The 20,143-nt window shown below is 42.0% G+C and overlaps 1 protein-coding gene across 1 annotated transcript in view; it reads left to right on the top strand.

Moving 5' to 3' along the window:
* LOC148039297 (Peptidase M20/M25/M40 family protein) overlaps positions 1-20,143 on the top strand; it is a 105,491-nt gene that overhangs the window by 30,009 nt on the left and 55,339 nt on the right. The window contains exons 2-4 of the mRNA XM_087675196.1: positions 8,234-8,478; positions 9,825-9,933; positions 10,159-10,297. Coding sequence (XP_087531322.1) covers positions 8,234-8,478; positions 9,825-9,933; positions 10,159-10,297 — 493 coding nt within the window. The remainder of the gene's footprint in view (positions 1-8,233; positions 8,479-9,824; positions 9,934-10,158; positions 10,298-20,143) is intronic.

Raw genomic sequence — 20,143 nt, 5'->3', positions numbered from 1 at the left:
CGACTTATCTGTCCTGTGTGACTTGATGAGAGTTGAGTGACTTAAGCTTAATAGCTTAAGCTATGGAAGGGGGAATTAATAGGTAGCAACGGCGTCAAATTTCGTGTGGGGGAGGGGGGGGGGCGTTTTTGCCCGCGCGAAAAATTCGGAGCCATCTTCTGAGGCCACGATGAGGATTTTGAAGCAATTAAGCTTCTTTAATACCCTTAAGCTTTATAATTAAGCTTTTGATAAAGATAATTAAAAGTTTTTTTCTCACTGTTTGTTCACGACTTGTATGTGAGGATGTAGGAGTGGTCCTCCGCCTGCAGAGCCTGGTCCTTCGCGATCTGACAGTAGAAACAGGGGTTCTTGATCGCCAGAAGTCTGCCTGTATCGACGGTTCGCGATGAGATTGACTGTAGAGCCCGTTCGTTCTTGGAGCTCCGCCTTCGCCTGAGATTGGTAGCGATTGGAAGCTCTTGATCTCTGCTCCGCTCTGATACCACTGGTGCGCAGATCGGACGCAGAATGCTCACGTAGTGAATCCGAGAAGGTCCCCAAGAACAATGAACTCTACCTTTTTGCACAAAAAACAATGTAAAAGCATGCACGACAAGAGGCAAGAGACAAATTGGGTTCAATCTCCCCCATGCCTTGTGTGAGCGCTTCACAAAGCATGTATTTTATGTATATTTCCAATCTTTATGCTCAATAATAGCCCAATTTACAAAAATATGACAAGCTTTTAGCTTTTGAGTTTGCTTTCTACAAAAATAGGAAATAAAGCTAATGGACGGTGCCCATAGAGTCTGGCACGCCCAATCTCAATGTCCAAATAGAAATAACATATCCGGGCGCATAGGCGCAAACAAAATAATAATCAATAATCAATGTCTCAATAGACATAACAAAATATAGGCGTGGCGCCTATCAAAATATAATCCAAAGGTCGAATACTCGCTAAACTCCAATGCTTTCCTCCGCCACTGCTGCTATCTCTACACATCAACTGAAGCATTCACAATCGTTAGTAAAATAATACAATTAAACCGACAAAAGTGAATACCTAGCAGTCTTCAGCTACATAAATAAATCAACTGGTTAGAAATAAATCCTAACCTTAATTTATTACGAGTGCGCACTCTAAACTCATAAACGTTTATTAATTTAATATGCATTTTGCGGAATCACCCGCTATGGAATCACCCATGTACACACTAAATTAATGAAACGCCTGAAAAGGACAGGCGTCCCCATCAACTTCTCGCACAAAGAATCCTCTTTGTGTATGAGCCCCGGCCATCTAAGTTTACGGAATCCACCGTAAAACCTCACGAAATCCACCGTGGCACGGAATCCACCGTGGAATATGCCTCCTGGCATCATACACACCCAAGAAGGTAGCCACATAGGTATGACCCCTCTTTGCATTATGTGATGCTTACTGATGAGGGTGAGCCTCTGACATATAAAGAGGCTAAGTCATACAAATTCAGCAATAAGTGGGAGCTAGCTATGCAGGAAGAGATAAAATCTCTGTATGCTAATGATACTTGGGATCTTGTGACGTTGCCCAAAGGAAGAAAGCCTCTTCCAAACAAATGGGTTTACAAAGTAAAGACAGTTGATGGGAAACCCAAGTACGAGGCAACATTTGTTGCCAAAGGTTATGCACAGAAGGAAGGGATTTACTTCCAAGAGGTCTTCTCACCTGTTGTGAAGATGACCACACTACGCGTGCTTTTTGCTCTCACTGCTGTATTGGATTTAGAGCTGTACCAAATGGATGTGAAAACAGCTTTTCTGCATGGTGACATTGATGAGGAGATCTACATGAAACAGCCCGAGGGTTTTGTAGTTTCTGGAAAAGAGCAGTTGGTGTGTAAACTAAAACGCAGCTTATATGGGCTGAAACAAGCACCACGGCAGTGGTACAAAAAGTTTGACACTTTTATGCTCTCTCATGGGTTTACGTGCAGCCATGCAGATCATTGTTTGTATATGAAAAAGGATATAGATGGCAGCCCTATCATACTTGTTTTGTATGTGGATGATATGTTGCTAGCTGGGAAGAGAAAGACTAGCTTGGATGCTCTCAAAGATCAGCTGAAATCAGCTTTTTCCATGAAAGATTTGGGGAATGCAGAGCATATATTGGGCATGAGGATTCGTAGGGATAGAACGCAGAAATTGCTGTTCTTATCTCAAGAAAAGTACATTGAAAAGGTACTGGACAGATTTAACATGGCTGAAGCTAAGCCTCTCGGAGGTACCCTTACCTCCATACCTTAAGCTTAGTAAAGCCAATAGCCCAAAAGATGACATGGAAGCCAATGCTATCAAGGGAGTCCCTTATGCATCAGCTTGTGGCTCTCTTATGTATGCTATGGTGGCTACTCGTCCAGACATTGCTCATGCAGTGGGAGTTGTTAGCAAGTTTATGTCAAATCGTGGCAAACCACATTGGGAGGTTGTCAAGAGTATTCTTAGATATTTGAAGGGTACACAAAGAAAGTGTATTTGCTATGGGCAGGGTGCACTTAATTTGCAGGGTTATTGTGATGCAGACATGGGAGGTGACTTAGACACTTGCAGGTCCACTAGCGAGTATGTCTTTACAGTTGCTGGAGGGGCCGTCTCTTGGTGCTCCAGGTTGCAGAACATTGTCGCACTGAGTACTACTGAAGCTGAATACATATTAGCTATTGAAGCTTCTAAGGAAGCTATATGGTTGAGCAGACTTGCAGAGGATCTCGGCATGTCTATGAGTACTCCAGTGTTGGGATGTGATAGCCAGAGTGCTGTATATCTGGCTAAAAATGCCATGTATCATTCACACACAAAGCATATTGATGTGCGATATCACTTTATCAGACAAATTCTGGAGGATGGTCTAATCACATTGACCAAGATCAAAACACAGGACAACCTTGCAGATGTTCTCACTAAAAGTCTAGGCAAGGCTCAGCATGAGCATTGCATACGACTAGTGGGAGTTGGTTAAAGGTTCACTCTGGACCTTTAAGTGGGAGGTTGTTGGGATGTAAAGGTCCTTTATTCACCTCCGTGTATTTTACACGTGTATTGTTATGTTGTACATGTGAATGCACCCTTACGGGCCCTAAGTATAAATACATTTTATTCTTTGTGTACCAACACATTGTTGGTACACCCAAAATCAGTTCGTCACTCTTACTCTCACTCTCACTCACCTGTTCACTTCCTCTGCTGCAAATCTTTACGCTTTCGCTATCCGCGCGCTAAAGGTCCTTTATTCACCTCCGTGTATTTTACACGTGTATTGTTATGTTGTACATGTGAATGCACCCTTACGGGCCCTAAGTATAAATACATTTTATTCTTTGTGTACCAACACATTGTTGGTACACCCAAAATCAGTTCGTCACTCTTACTTTCACTCTCACTCACCTGTTCACTTCCTCTACTGCAAATCTTCACGTTTCCGTTACCCGCGCGCTCCAACACATAAAGCTCGGCTTGTTGCCAAGGGTTTTGCACAGAGGGCAGGTTTGGACAGTTTTGAAACTTTTCCACCTACAGCTTGGATGTCTACTATTTGGGCTATTTTGGCTCTTGTAGGCCACCATTACTGGCTTGTTTATTAGATTGATGTCAAGTTTGTCCTCTTGAATGACGACCTTGATGAGGAGATCTATGTCTCCTAGCCTCTAGGTTTTCTTGTGCTAGGGAAGGAGGACAATGTCTATTGATTGTGGAAGGCCCTCTATGCTTTGAAGTAAGCTCCTAGAGCTTGGTACAGAGGATTGATCACTTCTTTGTGTAGAGTGGTTTTCATTGCTTCGATCATGATTCCAACCTATACTACAAGGTTGAGAGTGTGAGATGTGTTTTGGTTATCTTGTATGTGGATGATCTCATCATTACAGGTTGACTCGAGAACTTTTGAGATAGGAGTTCGACATTATGGATCTTGGGATCCTACACTTCTTTCTTGGTTTGCAAATCTATCAGATGGCACATGGCATTTTCATTTCCCAGCACAAGTACAACTCCGAGCTACTTTCAGAGTTTGGTATGGCTGAGTGTCGGCCTATTTCTTACCCCATGGACCTTGAGTCCAAGCATGTGGCAATAGGAGATCCCCTTCTAGATGCTACCCGTTACAGGTGCCTTGTTGGCTCTCTTATCTGGCTCATTCACACTCGGACAGATATTTCTTTTGTGGTGGCTTTGTTGTCTTCTTTTATGCAGACTCCTACGTAGGATTACTAGAGGGTAGCCTTATATGTTCTTCGGTATTTATAGGGGACTTGATCCTACAGGATCATGTATGGAGGGGGGGTTACTCTTTCTAGATGGAGTGACTTTGATTGGGCAGGTGATGCGGATTCGAGATGGTCCACTACAAGTTATATCTTCTCCCTTGGATCGACAACTATCTTTTGGAGTAGCAAGAAGTAGCCTATTGTGGCCCTTTCTTCTACAGAGGCTGAGTATTATGCCTTATGTTCGATTGCTATAGAGGCAGTTTGGCTCTGTCGTATGTTGGCGGAGATTGGCTTTCCACAGACAAGACCTATGGGGCTTTGGACAACCAGAGTGCCCTTGCTTTGGCAAAGAACTTGGTGTTTCATGCTCGCATGAAGCACATTGAGATTTAGTATTACTATGTTCGTGAGTGGATCATGGGTTCCGAACTAGCGGTGGCCTACTGTCCCATGGAGGCCAATGCGGCGGATCTCTTCACGAAGCCTTTGCCCAAGGCTTCTTTGCTTCATCACATGCAGTTGTTGGGTCTTCAGACACTCCTAGGATTTGAGAGGGGGTGTTACCTTGTCAATTTTCGTCATCTGAGTCAGTCATCTCCCGGTTGTGAGTCTGATGTAGACATGGGAGCTCTGGCATTCTAGAGTGCATTTATTCTGTTTTAGGCACATTTATTATGCATTTCCATGGTCTGTTAGTTGGTTGATACTTCTTGCCATTTTCTTTTTGGTTCACAATTGCCTGGGAGAGATTGTCATCAGTTTCCTATTTTTTCTGTGCAATCAGACTGCATTTATTGCAGTTGTACCATCATCTAGAGCAGGTTGGGCAGATTTTTTTCTGTGCAGTCGGACTGCATTTATTGCAGCCATACCATTATCTAGAGCAGGTTGGCCAGATTTAGAGGCCTTGACAGCAATTGGACACTTTTGGAGGAGTTTGGCTATTTATAGCCACAATCCACACTTGGCTGATCACTCTGTCGTTTGCAGATTCAACACACTCTGTCTCTCAGACATTCTCCGACATTGGTGCTCCCATCATCTCAGCCTGATTTGGTGCCCTCATTTACGGATTGGGCTGCATGCAAGGACTGATCGATCCTCATCATTGTATTCAGCATTTATCTTCAATTAGTGCAATATCTCTTCCTTCATCTTCTTCTTTCTCTCTCTTTCTCTTTCTATGTTTGTGTTCCTTCTTCCGTTGCGCTCTCTCACAAGTCCGAGGTTCAGTATTCACTAGCGTGTTTGTTGCATGAGGATTGTATATTCAATATTCATTCACTTCATTATTTATTGTGTTCATTGTCTCTGAGTTACCCTAACCTTAACTGTGTTCTGTGTTTATCAATCTGTGCTTTATTGTATGATTGGTTTTGTGTTTTCTGCGTTTAGAGCATTTCTTCACAGTATCTTGCTCCATAGTGACCAGAATCAATGGCACAGGCTGGTATGGATCCTCTTGCTTTGCTCGATTGGATGTCTTCACGTATTCATGATAAGTTTATGTATCGAAAGTCCCAAGTTTAGCCTTTGCATGTGTGATTGGAAGGGGCTCAAACAATCATGATCAGCATGATTTCTTATTTTTTACCTACTGTTTCTTCCATGGATGCAAATGTTGTTACAAGAACTAGCATAGCCTATTTGCTTTATACCTTGGAAGAAGCAAGGCAATTGATTGGGCCATGTGTGGGTATCTCGGCAATACCTAGCAACATGTTACTATGCCGAAATGGTTGGATGGTGCTGCGTTGTTGGATATTAAATTCATATGATGGCCTTGTGGTTTTCCTTTTATAATTCTTATGCGTTCAACATCACCCCAGGATAAATATTGCTAGGTTTTTTATAGAGGACATTGGCATTTCACATGGGTGTACTACTTTCTAGGCCTTGTGGTGGAATATTCTAAATTCCACTTAGCCATTTAAAACTTCAAAGTCTTTTCTTCTTATCTACTTAATTGCATCATGGCAAGAGTCTCTTCACCTTACCATATGGCGGCCCCCCGAATTTAGAATTTCTTGCAAGTAGAAGTTTTGGCTACATCTAGGTTTCTTGACTAGCTTGAAAAGCAAGTGCAAAGGGTTAAATTTAATAGGATGGCAAGATTGGGCTTAAAGACTATCCAAGTTGTTGTGATTGCGGGTCAAATGAGGGTTTATTCTTTCCACCATATTTGCCAGTACTTCCAAATACCTCGGAGTTACAGGCTGATTTAGTTTACCTTGGAGGGCTGGCTTTGGAGGCACTCTCCCTTGCCTGCTTCTCAGCTCTTATTACCGTGGTTGGATTGGGCCTTTGTGAAACCACCATATTTTTTAAAGTGGATAGCTAATTAGATCTACCACAGAATGGTAGAGGATACAAGATGGATCACAAAGAAAGCTAATAAAGTTTGGTCTATTCGTGATAGTGCAGCTAAGTGGCATGATTGCCTGCTTCATTTATGGAAGTCGAAGCTTCCATATTAGGGGAAAGGATTTGGAGGCTTCTCATTGGTGGTCTATCCACTAGCGATGTTCTACGGGCGGTCAAGATATCCTATGGTAAATGTATATTTTGTACTACTTGTGATGAGACACTTGCTCATCTTTTCATTTCTTGCCTAGTTGCCAGACAAGTTTGGGATTTCATCTCCATAATGTGGACCTCGCTGGCAGATCAAAGAATACCTATTTGTTCTTGGGACTTAGGCAAGATCCTGTGGCATAGTTTCCATGCGTTTTGGAAACGGGAGTTTTAGAAACTAGAAGAAACAGAGTTTCGGAGTTTTGGCCATTTGAGATTTTTTTGGAAATGGTGGTTTTGGAATATACCAATAAATTATAATATATGGGTTTATACAAATAAATAAAAACAATGTTAATTTTTAACACAAGAATCCAAGTTCCACGATTCACATTGTGCAATTTCATATAGTTATTAGTTTTCTAGGTTGTAGCTTACAAGATTCTAAAGTTTTAAGTAATGTCTTAAATCACCCAGAATAACTTACAATATTTTGAAACAAAACAGCTCACATATGACACATGAGTTTTATAAGAGTAACATGGCACTAATTAGGATTGGGGGCCATGGTAATTTGTTGGCTGCAGGCTGTCCAAATGTCAAACAAACAGCACATAAGGCTGAAATAGTGTGCACATGGCAGGGAAGATGAAAAATTTATTATACCTTGGCTGAAATTGCAGAAATTCAGCTTTGAAGTCTGCAATAAAACAGACAAAATATTGTCAAACAAATGACACATAGGACTGAAACAGTGGCAAGACAAAGAATTCCATATATCTTGGCTGAAAATTGCAGAAATTCAGGTCTGAAATCTGCAGGAAAACAGAATGAATGTTCACAGAGCTGAAGGGAGGTTTGCAGCAGTTTCAGCAGGTGCAGCAGTCCAAAATGTATAGGGAACATGTGAAATGAGCAGGTGACAAAAAAATGCAGTTAGAAAGGGAGTTTTACTTTGGCTGTCACCTGACCTGCTCGAAATGCCATTTCCAAGAGATGGAAACTCCAAGAGATGGAAATGCCCACAAAAGGCCGTAACATTTCTGTAGGTCTGAAATGCTGTTTTGGTCTTGGGTATCTGTGGTCATGTGGGTTGTGTGAAGGCTTGCTTTTATGGCAGATTTCTTCCCTGATTTTAGCTGGCCTCATAATTGGAGAAGTGGTTGCTCCATGCATGGATATTGTTTGCTCCACACCTGTGCTGCACCTTCTATGATCCTTTTCTTTTGTTCCTATGGAATGGTGCTTGATGGCCTTTTAGAGAGTTTTTGTTCCTATAGAACAGTCTTTTGTTAGCCTTTTGGCTTTAGGAGTGTTTGTTGCCATTGAGCTTGGCTGGCCTAAAGGCCTGATGTAAATATTACTATACATTAATTTAAACTTCTTCACACACACACACACACACACACACACACACACACACACACACAGAGAGAGAGAGAGAGAGAGAGAGAGAGCCTTTTTCTTGTTGCAACTTTATTTTGCAGGATTTTGATCCATTTTCTTTAAGTATTGATGGTGATAAGTTGCAAGGAAGAGGAACAACTGATTGCCTTGGACATGTTGCTCTAGTCACTGATTTGATGCGACAATTGGGAGAAAAGAAACCTAGATTGAAGTCCACAATTGTTGCAGTGTTTATTGCAAATGAAGAAAATTCACCAAAGCTAGGAGTGGGCGTGGAGGCCCTTGTACAAGATGGGTTTCTGGATAAGCTTAAAAGTGGCCCTTTGTAAGTAAGACAATCTCGTAAATTATTTTGTCTTGTGAAGCTTGGTGACTTGCTTCCATGGTCAAGCTTTGTCCGATTGCATTAGATGAAATATGGATAGGTGGTAACAGTCTTAATACCTATTAACTACATTATTTGTGGTTATGAAAATAGGAGAGAAATATCAATTTGTGGGGATACAAACATTGTAATGTTGAAATGTTGTTTAATGTTTTAATGTTGTCCTGGTCTCTGTATTATGCATACTTAGAAGAGACAATGAACAAATACATAGACTCCAAGAGTCAGACCTGCATGGCATGGCAGCCTGATAAGCAGATTGGCAGATAAGCTGTTACACGTAAATTAATGTGACAAAAGCAGATTGCAGCAAGGTGAATACTAGGTCCAGGCATCCAGTTGGACTAGCAGTTCATTGGTTCCTACCTACTCTGACTTGGGGGTGTCCGGGCATCAGGTTCAGTCTGCTAGTTCTCAGCACTTTGGCCTCTTTAATAGGCCTGTTGGTTGTTCAGATCTTTGTAGACAGAATCATCACATTGCACTCTCTCTATGGTCGATTTTGGCAATCTTCTGACAGATTCACACTGTTCACAGCAGACCAGCGTTGTGTATTGTATATTACCTCCATCCCTTGAAGCATCGGTGCTGAGATGATCATGTGTAATTTTGAAGACATTCCTGTATATATATAAACACACATGCTGCTTGGTGTAACACATGCTACACATTATTGTACTCTTTTGCAGGTGCACCTTTGTTTAATTTGGATTGAACCTGTCACTGAAATGACAAAATAAACTCATGTCAAGCAAAGTCATTTACTTTATTTAATGAATAAACCATTGAAATTACCATGGAATGGCTGCAATAATGTCAAGATACCTGTCAGATATCAAATGCTACAATGGTATCTGAGTTCCTGAACTCATTTCCTGTACTGTTTGGCAGCTTGGGGCCTGGAAACAAATAGAGCATTTGAAGATGAAGCAACTATGGCAAACCCTCATGGTTTCACTAGTCATGTACTTTATAAACCTGCACTAGGAATTATATGAGGACCTTCTAAATCTGAAAAACTAGTAGCAGTAGCGGACACTAGTCCAATGCAGATGATTGTTCACTTAACAAGTTTGCTTCATTCTCAAGCTGCATTTAGCTTGGTTCCATGTTCCCAGCTTGTAGCTAATGTGGTGTGGTTGTGGTTACTTTAATTGCGATAACTGGGACATTGCTCTCACATCCTTGCTTGTAAATTCATGCATTTCCAAAGTTGAATGTTTCAGGTGATTTTTCAAATTGAGAGTTCGATTGGGAAAACCCTTATTTTTAGTGTTTTTCATCAGGTTTTGGTTAGATACAGCAGATAAACAGCCTTGCATAGGGACAGGTGGGATGATTGTTTGGAAACTTTGTGCCAGTGGAAAGCTGTTTCATAGTGGTCTTCCTCACAAGGTTCGTAATCACTTGCATGCTATCATGATGGATAATTCCCGGCAGCTGCTTTTCTAATATTGCCATTTCATAAGCTTGGCTAGTCTTCTTGTTCTTTTGTAGGCATGTCTAACAGGTTGAGCAAACTATGCTCTAAATTCTGTAACTTTCTTTTCCTCTTATCTGGCCACCTCCCAAACATCCCATGGGTATGCTTATTATGTAATCCATGCTTTGAATGGACAGGCAGTCAATCCCTTGGAGCTCTGTATGGAAGGGCTCAAAGAGATACAAAGAAGATTTTATCAGGACTTTCCTGCACATGTAGAGGAGGCTCGGTATGGTTTTGCGACACCTTCAACAATGAAGCCAACTCAGTGGAGCTGTGAGTACTTGATAAAATTGAGTGCACATTAGTGTGGTCGAATGTGATGTGTAGCATCAACTTTCCTACATGCGAATATCATCACTTTCAACAGGTCCTGTGAGTGTTGCTTAAATGTCTTCAGAGGTTCTTCACAGAATCAGTGATTCTAAGATTGGGCAGTGTTATATGGCAGAACCGTTAGTCCATGAACATGAAGGCTTAAGCCATTGTGCTACTTGATTTTCTTGCATGTAAGAACACTAGGTACTCTTTGGGGTCATGTTGTTCTTACAATTGGCCCAGTAACTCAATGTTCTTTATTTTTTAAATCCAATTCAAACACCTCTCTTTATGCTTGTTGTCATATGAATGTGGCAATGCAATGTGCAAGGAAAATTCACTGGGTGCTCTTTGGGATCAGGTTGTTCTTACCATTGGCCCTAACATGATGTTCCTATTCAAACCCTTGTTTCTGCTTCTTGTCCATATGAATATGCCATGTAATGTGCAACTACTCTATTTGCATTGAAACTTTACGTCTATAATTTCACTAGGGATCTGGTAGTGGGGGCTTGGTCATGAGAGCATGGCTAGAAATGGACCAGCCTACGATGATTGTAGCTGCACAGTAGTAGATGCATTGCTTTGATAAAGAGTTTGATAAAGACAGAAAGGCTCGGGCATTCTGTTCATGTTGTTCATGTGTGCGTTTGTTCTACCCATAGTTCGCGGTCATCTCCTAGTTGTGAGTGGCATTAGAGTTTGATAAAGGCAAGAGGCGCTGGGGCTCTCTGTTCATGTTGTTCATGTTGGCATTTGCCCTACTTATAGTTCATGGTCATTTTCAGCTGCCCAGTTTTTTGTGGTGCATTTCCAGCTTGCCATGTGGCAGCCAGGTGGCCATCATCTCAGCATATATTGCTGCAGGTGAGACTGATTTATTTATTTCCATTTTAGGCACCAGGTCAGCCAGTTTTCAGATGTCTGCCTGTTTATTCTTTTGCTGATTTAGGGCTGCTATCCACTCTAGATTCAATCACCGCCCTTTTCTCTCACATCATCTGCAGTCCTTGTCTCTTCTGCCATATTTGGTGCCCTCACTCTTGCTGATTTAGGGCTGCTATCCACTCTAGATTCAATCACCGCCCTTTTCTCTCACATCACCTGCAGTCCTTGTCTCTTCTGCCATATTTGGTGCCCTCACTAATGCAGTCCATCAGCATGCAGGGGCTGACTGTAGCAGCCTTGTATTTGGCTTGAGATAAGTTCTGTTTTGTTCCTTCTTTCTTTGCATGCTCTTTGTCTTTCCCTTCCCTTCTCTCTTGGTCTTCACGAGCTGCTTCCATTGTGCCCTCTCACAGAATGAAGCTTGTGAGGGCTCTTTGTGTGGGCCCCTTATGTTGACTTAATTGCTGCACAGTATCTGGGAATCTCCATATCTACAAAGCTCAAGCAGGTAGAGTTCAAGCTGCTGCTGGTTTGTCACCCTCATCAAGTGTGAAATGGAAGCCCTTTTAGTGAAGAGGCTATTGTAGCAATTTCTAATCTCCTGTCTGCTGATATGCTAGGCTTTGGTGTGTATAATGATCCTCTGACTATATCTCCTTGTGGCAAAGTTAGCATCAGGAGTTCACTTGTGCAGCACGCCCTCTTTAGAGGTATTTAGCTATCTCAACATGTAGCGAGTGTGAGGATGTGCAGAGCTGGCCAATTGCACAACAAATCCCATAAGACAGTTGCATATCAATGTATTTCCACGGTACCAAGAAGTGGTCAAATATTAGAGAGAGTGGATGGTCTTGGTAGACAGCCACTTTGTACCCAAGGGTTGTGCGCACTTTTGCCAAGTCTTGATCATGTCTAGTTGCATTATGTTTTGCATGATCACTTGATTCCACTCATGAAGGCCAAGTGCGTAAGGTGGTGCCTCTGGGTTTTACAAGAAGGGTGGTAGCACCTGGGGATTCTGGCCGTGTAGCCCAAAAGAGGCATCAACCTGTAAGTACTAGCAACTTTGAGTCCCCATTTGCTGTTAGCTATCGTGAGGATTCACTGACTATCTAGAGTACGTGTCCTAGAAGGCATTCCATCATTGATTAGAAAGCACACTATCTTGACAAGGCCTCAGTCGTCGCAAGTATCGTTGCTTCCCTCTCTACGTGTATGATGGTATGTTGGACTGGCGCCTTGCTCTGGATCATATGGGAGATCATCATCACCAAGGGGTGCTCCCATGGCTGCCATTTATTCTAATGCTCCTCAATTTCTTGTGTAGGCTCTATAGCTCCACCCCCATAGTAGTCTCCTTTGCACCACCCTCTTACCCCTCCCATACAACATTTGGTTTCTCACCTCCCTCCCTCCTCCTATGCTCCACTTGCCTGCCTCCTTAGTCTGTGGATCAAGCTAGGTTCCCATATAGGAGCATTTGCCAAGTTGATAGGTCATGGAGTCTATCGTGCTGCGATTAAAGGGGTGAGAGATTATTGGTAGTGTCCTAGAGTGTTTCGGTCTATGCCACTTCAGCAGAGCTATGGTTATCCATCATTCACTCGCTTAAAGGCTTTTGTGACTAGCTTGAGGGAGACTCTTGGCATTGGTGCAAGCTTTGGCAGCAATTCCTTTTTACTTTGATTAGTACTCAGCTTCAACTTGATTGTTGAGCACTTGCACTTGTATTTTCTTTTAAGGAATACAATTAGCCACATCTCTTTACACAAAAAAATGTAGTTAATATTACCAAGATAGTTACAAGAGTCACAAACTTTTTTGCTTAGCAACCCTATGAGTCCATGGAAGAATGGTGCATTTCCAATGTTTAGGGAAGGGTTTCATGAACAACTCTAGTACTTATGGTACTATATACCCTTCGTTTGGTAATTGATTGTGAGGCCTCTGCATTGTCCCTTGTAAGTGATGACTATGTGTCTTTATCGTTTGTCATGAGACTTCATCTCTAGTTTTCTAAAGAACTATGAAAACCTTAGGGTCCAAGTTTACAACTTGGAGATTGTTTGCTTGGGTTTTTAAAAAATTTAAAGAACTATGAACACCTGTTATTGGGTGTGGTACTTAGTACCTTAGGGATTGTACTTCCATTATCATTCTCACATAGTGTATGTATCCTTCTAGCACTTTCTTCTCTCTTGTTGGCACTTGTTTATTGTGAGTGTGCATGTTGTTGAATCCTAATCTAACAGTGGTATTAGAGTCATACCTCTTATTGACTGCCACTTTGCTCGTGAGCTGCTATCGCTCTAGTTGCCATTGAGTCTTGAACTTGGCTACTATTTGTTGTGGTCTATTTGCGTTGGAAATCTGCTTGCACAGTTTCTCATGAAGCTTCATGCATTGTGTAGCTTGCTTATGCTTACTTTGCCATCTACTCGAGTTCTCAACAGCCTACCTATAGCGTGTTAGCTGCCTGCTTGTTAGCTGTTCTGGTTGCAACAGCTGCCTGAAAAATCACTTAGTTTGATATAGTCACTGTGTTCTGAAGTACGGGAAATAAGGATGGATAGCCCCACTACCTTCATAAAAAAAACAAAACAATCCCACACCCCACTAGGATAAGTGCCTAGGGATTACGTGAGTGTATGCGTGTGTGTGCCCATCGTATGGAGAATATGTGGAGAGAGAAACACGATGAGCAAAGCCAACATGCAAGCATAGGGAATTGCCTTCAGAGACTACCATGTATAATGCCATGAGTATGGTGGATCCAGAGTTGACTACTCCAAGGGTGAGTGAAAAGGGATAAATGCACACAAATGCATGTTTACATGAATAAAATGTCAATGCATGGCGTAATGCAAAGGAAGATGCAAGTTGTCATGCTTATGCAGAATGCGATGCAACAGTGTCACTTAGATATTGCTCTTGTAGGGCAATTGTTCACTTGCCCAAGTGTCCTTTTACAATTATGTCATCCTAATAGTGCAGATGAACTTACAAATGTTCATAATGTACAAAATCAATAAATGTCTGAGAGTAAAAAAATTGTAAGCATAATCATTGTCACTATCAAGGGAATAAGTCACCCTCTTGCAAAGTGGAAGGGAAAATTGTAGATCGCTCCCTCTCACCATTGGATGGTGAAAGAAGAAGTGAGCACTCCCTCTATTCCCAAAATATCGATGTCGGTGGGAAAAAGGAGTAGCACTCAAAGAAGAAGAGTGACAGACATGTCCAGGGGAAAATTTGGGAGATGAATAGCCTTCAAGGTGGCCTTTAAAGAGGCAATGACAAATCTTGTGAAAGAAGCACCACCAAAAGATGCAACCATGGGAAAGAAGGAGAGGGTAACTTGGATTGGGGAGGGGACTCATCAAGTCGTTCCTCAAGAGAGACAACACACGTGCGAGGATAACTGAAGTCCACAATAGTAGGATGAGCAGACATTTCTAACAACTCCTTAGGTGAAGAGGGAGCAGAAGAACTAGGTTCCATATGAGCAGTGCGTCTACCCTGTTGTCTCGACTATGGAGGGGGGGTGGGAGTGCCCGCACCAAATGGGCTCGAGACACGAGTCTTGGGTGGATTGCCCTTAGCCTTTAAATAACACTCATTGTCAAAGTGACTAGCCTTTTGACAATGTTGATAATAACGATTTTTCTTTGGTACATTCTACCACTTGGGCTTGAGTTTTGATTGGGAAGTTTCTTGTGACTCACTAGCTTGGTGTGGATTTGGATGTTGATCGGAAAGTTGAGTTTGCTTGCCCTTCCCTTGCTGCCCTTCTGAGAAGATGCAACAAAGGTCCCCTTTGAGGAGGATGTTGCATGAAACCGATCGAATAGCCGAGCGTAACGTAGTAGCTGATACTCAAATTCACAGAACGTGGACATCTGAGGCTGTGAGATCATTTGTTGCACAAAATGGAAATATTTCTGTGGTAGCTTATTAAGGAACAATGCAACTTGATTGTCAGGGGATTTAGGAACCCCAGTGGTTGAGAACTCAACGAGTAAATGCCGATACTAAGCTAGCTTGACTTTCAAGTCATCGTTATTAGTGATGGTGAAGTTTGGAAGCTCATGATGTAAGTTGATGCGACGAGTCCAATCCCACATTGCATACAAGATGGACACAATGTTCAAAGGCAAGGTCAAAGTACTCGAGTTGTGAGTGAAATTCAAGAAGGAGACCTTGCATCAACTCGACGATGACTATGACATTTTTGCTTTTCCAAGAGCAACAAAACTCCTATGGATACTAATGGGGGTGAGGTTGAGGTTCTTGTTTGAGGACAAGTTTTCACAAACCTTGGGAATCCAATATATGCCTCATCAAATTGGACCAAGTGGTAAAATTCGACCTGTTAAAGTGAGTTTTGTTTAAAAAAACATGCTTGGCAGATAAGGATGAATGGGAAGTTAGTGGGGGATAGATCAATGGTGTAGAATATGAAGGTGGATAAGGTGGATTTGGTGGAGGAGAGGGTTAGGCAAAAATAGGATGTGAGTATCCAATGGGTGTGGATTGATGTAGAGGCACTAGAACATGAATGTTTCCATAAGGTGGTGCCAATGGGGGAGGTGGGGGCATCGAGACATATAAGCCCTGTCCAAATGTTGGCTGGGGAATGGAAGAATGACTAGTTAGGCCACTATGTAAGACCATGGAGGTAAATTGTGGTATCAATTGGGGGATACTGTGATATGTTTGGGATGCACTCCTAGAGGGATACCTAGAAAGTGTGTGGGGGGGAGGTTGAGCCTCCATCACAGGAAAGGGGCCCGGACAGGAGGAAGGTGTCCTAAAGGTTGTGCTTATGTGTGCGGAACCCCCCAAGTGTTGTGTGGTGGAACATGTGATGCACTTAATGAAGGCTGAAAAGAAGGTGCAACGGAATGTGAGTTTGGGATGGATGGGAGCCCAAAAGGATTTGTGATGGGTGTGGAAATGGGAAACAAAGTGGGTTCCTTTTGTCCATTAAATGCATGAAATTGAAAAGATGATTGTGATGAGGATGTGGATGCACCTCCTTCACTTTGACCATGAGAAACAAAATCATTTGAAGAAAAAGGAGGTGAAGGGATACTTATAGCTTCTATTTTCAATTGAATGCCTTCTTTTGAGTAAAAAAAAAGAAATATTTGTCTTTTTCATTGCTCATAAACTAAAAATTATTATGGATAGTCCCTTAATCAAGAGGATCTCCAGACACTCAAGAAAAAGAGGAATTAGCATGAATAGTGGTGTATAGTCCGTGCTAGTTTCCACTTGTGGATGGCCAGTTTGTGGTGGAGATTCGTTCTTGCTTGCATGGTCATAAGTTCTATCCATTGAATCTAAAGGAGAAAACTTAGTCTTACCTTCAATCTGTTGTTGAGCTCTATAGGCTATGCACAATAATGATATTATACTTCACAGTTGAAATCTTGTATGGTTGGTAGATTCCATGGTAGTTTGAAGTCTCTCTAGCCATGCTAGATCTATCAAAGGCAGGCTGGGAGGCCCACTCTAGATTGTTTCTAGACATGTTTGGTTGTGGAGATTGAAGGGGTTTGGAATTGTTTGAAGTCATTTTACCCTTTTATGGTTTGTACTTTTGCAGATGAGCTTTCCGATCAGAGTCGTAGGTATCTCAAAGAGAACTTGGCTTTGATACCATGTAAAGAAATGTTCTAAACGCAAAAAACTCAAAACCACTTATACGACAAAGCACAAATTGATAAACACAAAACACAATTAGGGTTAGGGTAACTCAGAGACAGTGAACACAATGAATAATGAAGTGAATGACTACTGAATATGCAATGCTGATGCAACAAACACACTATGCAGTGAATACTGAATCTCAAACTCTCATCTCTCTCGGATCAAGGTAGAGGTTATGAGCTGGAGAGTGTCGTACTTTGAATGGATCCCGAAATGTAGCAAGATAGCCTGTGTGTCGAACAATAGCAAACGCAGCTAGAGAGGTTGGATCTAAGGCAAATAGACAGTGAGAAGAGAGAGAGACAAAAAATGCAGGTATTTGAGGAGAGAGAAAAACTGCAGCAAGCTGATGATGACATGGCAGGTAGACGGCAGCAAAAACGTAGATATGATGATGTGGCAGACTGTACAACAGCTGTAGATCACAAATGCAGTAGTTCAGCAGTTCACTAGCTGTAGAAGATGTGGCTGATCAGCTAACACAGCAGAAATTGATGTAAATTGTGCGGTGAAGATTGGAAACAAGCACTAGACTGATGTAGACAGCAATGGGCAGCTTCGGATGAGATGTTCTCCGTGAATGGGGTGTGGGCAACAAAGCTAGATGGCTTAAAACCTTCAAAAACGAGATTGATGGAGAGTGGTGGCCTACATGCCTATTTATAGAAAGTTTGGGGCACCCAAATTAGGGTTTTGCATGTGAGACACAATAACTCTCTAGGATCGCTTTTATAAGGGTTCTTCATTAATTAAGTGTGTTTTGTGGTTGTTTAAGTCAGGCTAATGGAGTTTTAGATCAATACCACATTGCTATAAAACTTTGATTCGCGATGTGCCCCATCTTGCGATAGTCATCAGGAGGCAATCTATCCAATGTGTGCACCAACAATTATGTTACTTTGCCCGACTGTTTTGCAGGCTGGAAGCGAGCGTTAGATGGATTCAGCCCAACAATGAATATTATTAAAGTATTCATGCTCCCAGCCTTAATCAACATTAACCCTGTAAATAAACTCTTGTTCACGTGTAGCCTTTTGAACAAGCACATAATTTTTGGATTATTACAGTAGACTAAAATTTCCACTCAATTGCTCCAAAAAAATTTGGGCTTTTGCCAAAAAAATCCCAAATTTCACCAAAATTTTGGGGATTGTGTGTTTAGCGCAAAAAAATTGCCCAATTTCACGTTAAAAATTTGGGGCTCTTGTGAAATTTGTCCAAATCCATGGACTTTGAGCCAACTACACCTATATTGTCATTTGTGATTATTGGAGCCTTTTTTGTTGCAAAATTTTCTTTGCCATCATCAATTGTGCAAAAAATTGTAAGTTTGTTGGCCTTTTCTTTGCTTTTTGCTGATCGGTTGAGATGGAATGAGCATGATGCCCAGGCACATGCTTTGATTGCTCTCTTGTGTGAGAGACAGGTTATCCTACATATTCGGTCATGCACAATGGCCAAGGATGCTTGGGATAAGCTTGCTCCATTGTACCAGATGCACAATGAGGCTTTTGTAACCTATTTGTGCAAACAATTTGAGATGGAGCACATGACAGAGGGTGATTTGGTTAGATGCCCACATTACATGTGTCAAGAATATAACAGAGCAGCTTGCAAACATTGATATAATAATTCTTGATGCCTCTCTTGTTTCTACAAACTTGGTTGGCCTACGTGATACTTTAATATTAGAGTTTTGCTACTACACTTCACTTGCAAAAGGAGGTGCCGATGCATACACATTTGATGTGTTGGTGTCATTGTTATTGCAAGATGAGCAAGCAAGGGTGAATTGCTCTAACATAAATATGGAAAATCAAGCATTTGTAGCCAGCCATAGGAACAAAGGGAAGTCATGCCATCCAACTCAAATGGTACAGTCAAATCAGCGTGGCTATTAATAGAGATGCAATTATTGTAGGAAAAAGGGCATGTTATTGAGGAATGCAGAAAAAGGATTGCAAGTGAAAAATGGAAGCAATTAGGCATGACTATTGTGAAAAATTCAGCAAGTGCGAGGATGCAAGAACACATTTAGCAAGTTTGTGTTGGCAGTCATGTTTGTCATGCTTGGTCATCCCTTTCTTGTGAGCCTCAATCTGAGTTAGAGGGGGACATTAGGAGCTCTGACATGTTTGTCATGTGCTTTGATGGAGGAGGCAGCTCATTCTAGAGTCTGCATTTCTTCTGCAAGTTGAGTTTTGTGTGCATTTCTTGCATTTCCAGTCAGTTTCCAGCCCTTGCTAGTGCCTGGCCTTTGGACCGCCCAGGATGCCAGGTCACTATTTGCCAGATTTTTTTGTGTAGTCGGATTTTATTGCAGCCCTAGGGTACTATTTAGCAAGTTGGCTAGATTTAGAGAGGCCATTTTTCTGATCAGCCAGTTTTTGGGGTCTTTTGCTATATATAGCTGCTCCCCACTAGTTGGCAAATCATCTTCTTCTGTTCCTTGGCAGATGCTGCACTAGGTGGCTGCAGTCTTCTCTGTCTTCAGCATGAACAGCAGGCTGGATATTCTCTGTCTTTGTCACCATCTCCGTCACTGTCACCGTTGGTGTTGCTATCATCATTTTAGCCTGTTCTGGTGCCCTCACTGACACCTTGGGCTGCATGCAGGGACTGATCAGTCCTTTCCGTTTGTACTCAGCATTCTTTTTAGTCAGTGCAAATTTCTTTCTTCATCTGTGTGTGTGTGTGTTTGTGGTTCTCTGCTGTTGCACACACTCACATGGTATCATCACTAAAGTGAGTACACGGAGTTACCCCTTCGAGAGGAGACCCCCAGGCTGAAAACACAGGTTTTCTATGTTCTATTGATCCATACGACATAGGCGGACCATCTATAGTCCTCCTATCATGGAGCTGTATAGTTGATTTTCACCGTTCGGGACCATTTACAACAAAATGCAGATTTTTGTGGGTGTTTACAAGTGTTGAAGATGTCTTATCACCAGTTCAATGGCTTTGATGACTCTGACAAGGAGACCTCTCATCACTTCTCTGAGCGGCAGCATGATCATTGCAAAGATCGGAGGTCCTAGCCCCATTCTCAATGGGAACCCTCTCTTGATAGGTCACATAGGTTGGAGCAACCATCTCCTCCCCCCTCTCTCCATGTCTTCCATCGAGCCTGTCCTTTTTTCCTAGGTGTTGGGCGTAAAGGCCCTTACACTACTCTCGTGTATATATTACTTTACACAT

The sequence above is a fragment of the Lygodium microphyllum genome, chromosome 3 (assembly GCF_053477565.2).
Source record: "Lygodium microphyllum isolate KBCC chromosome 3, Lygodium_microphyllum_v1.1.10, whole genome shotgun sequence".
NCBI classification, from domain to species: Eukaryota; Viridiplantae; Streptophyta; class Polypodiopsida; order Schizaeales; family Lygodiaceae; genus Lygodium; species Lygodium microphyllum.
This window is presented reverse-complemented; position numbering and strand designations above follow the sequence as displayed.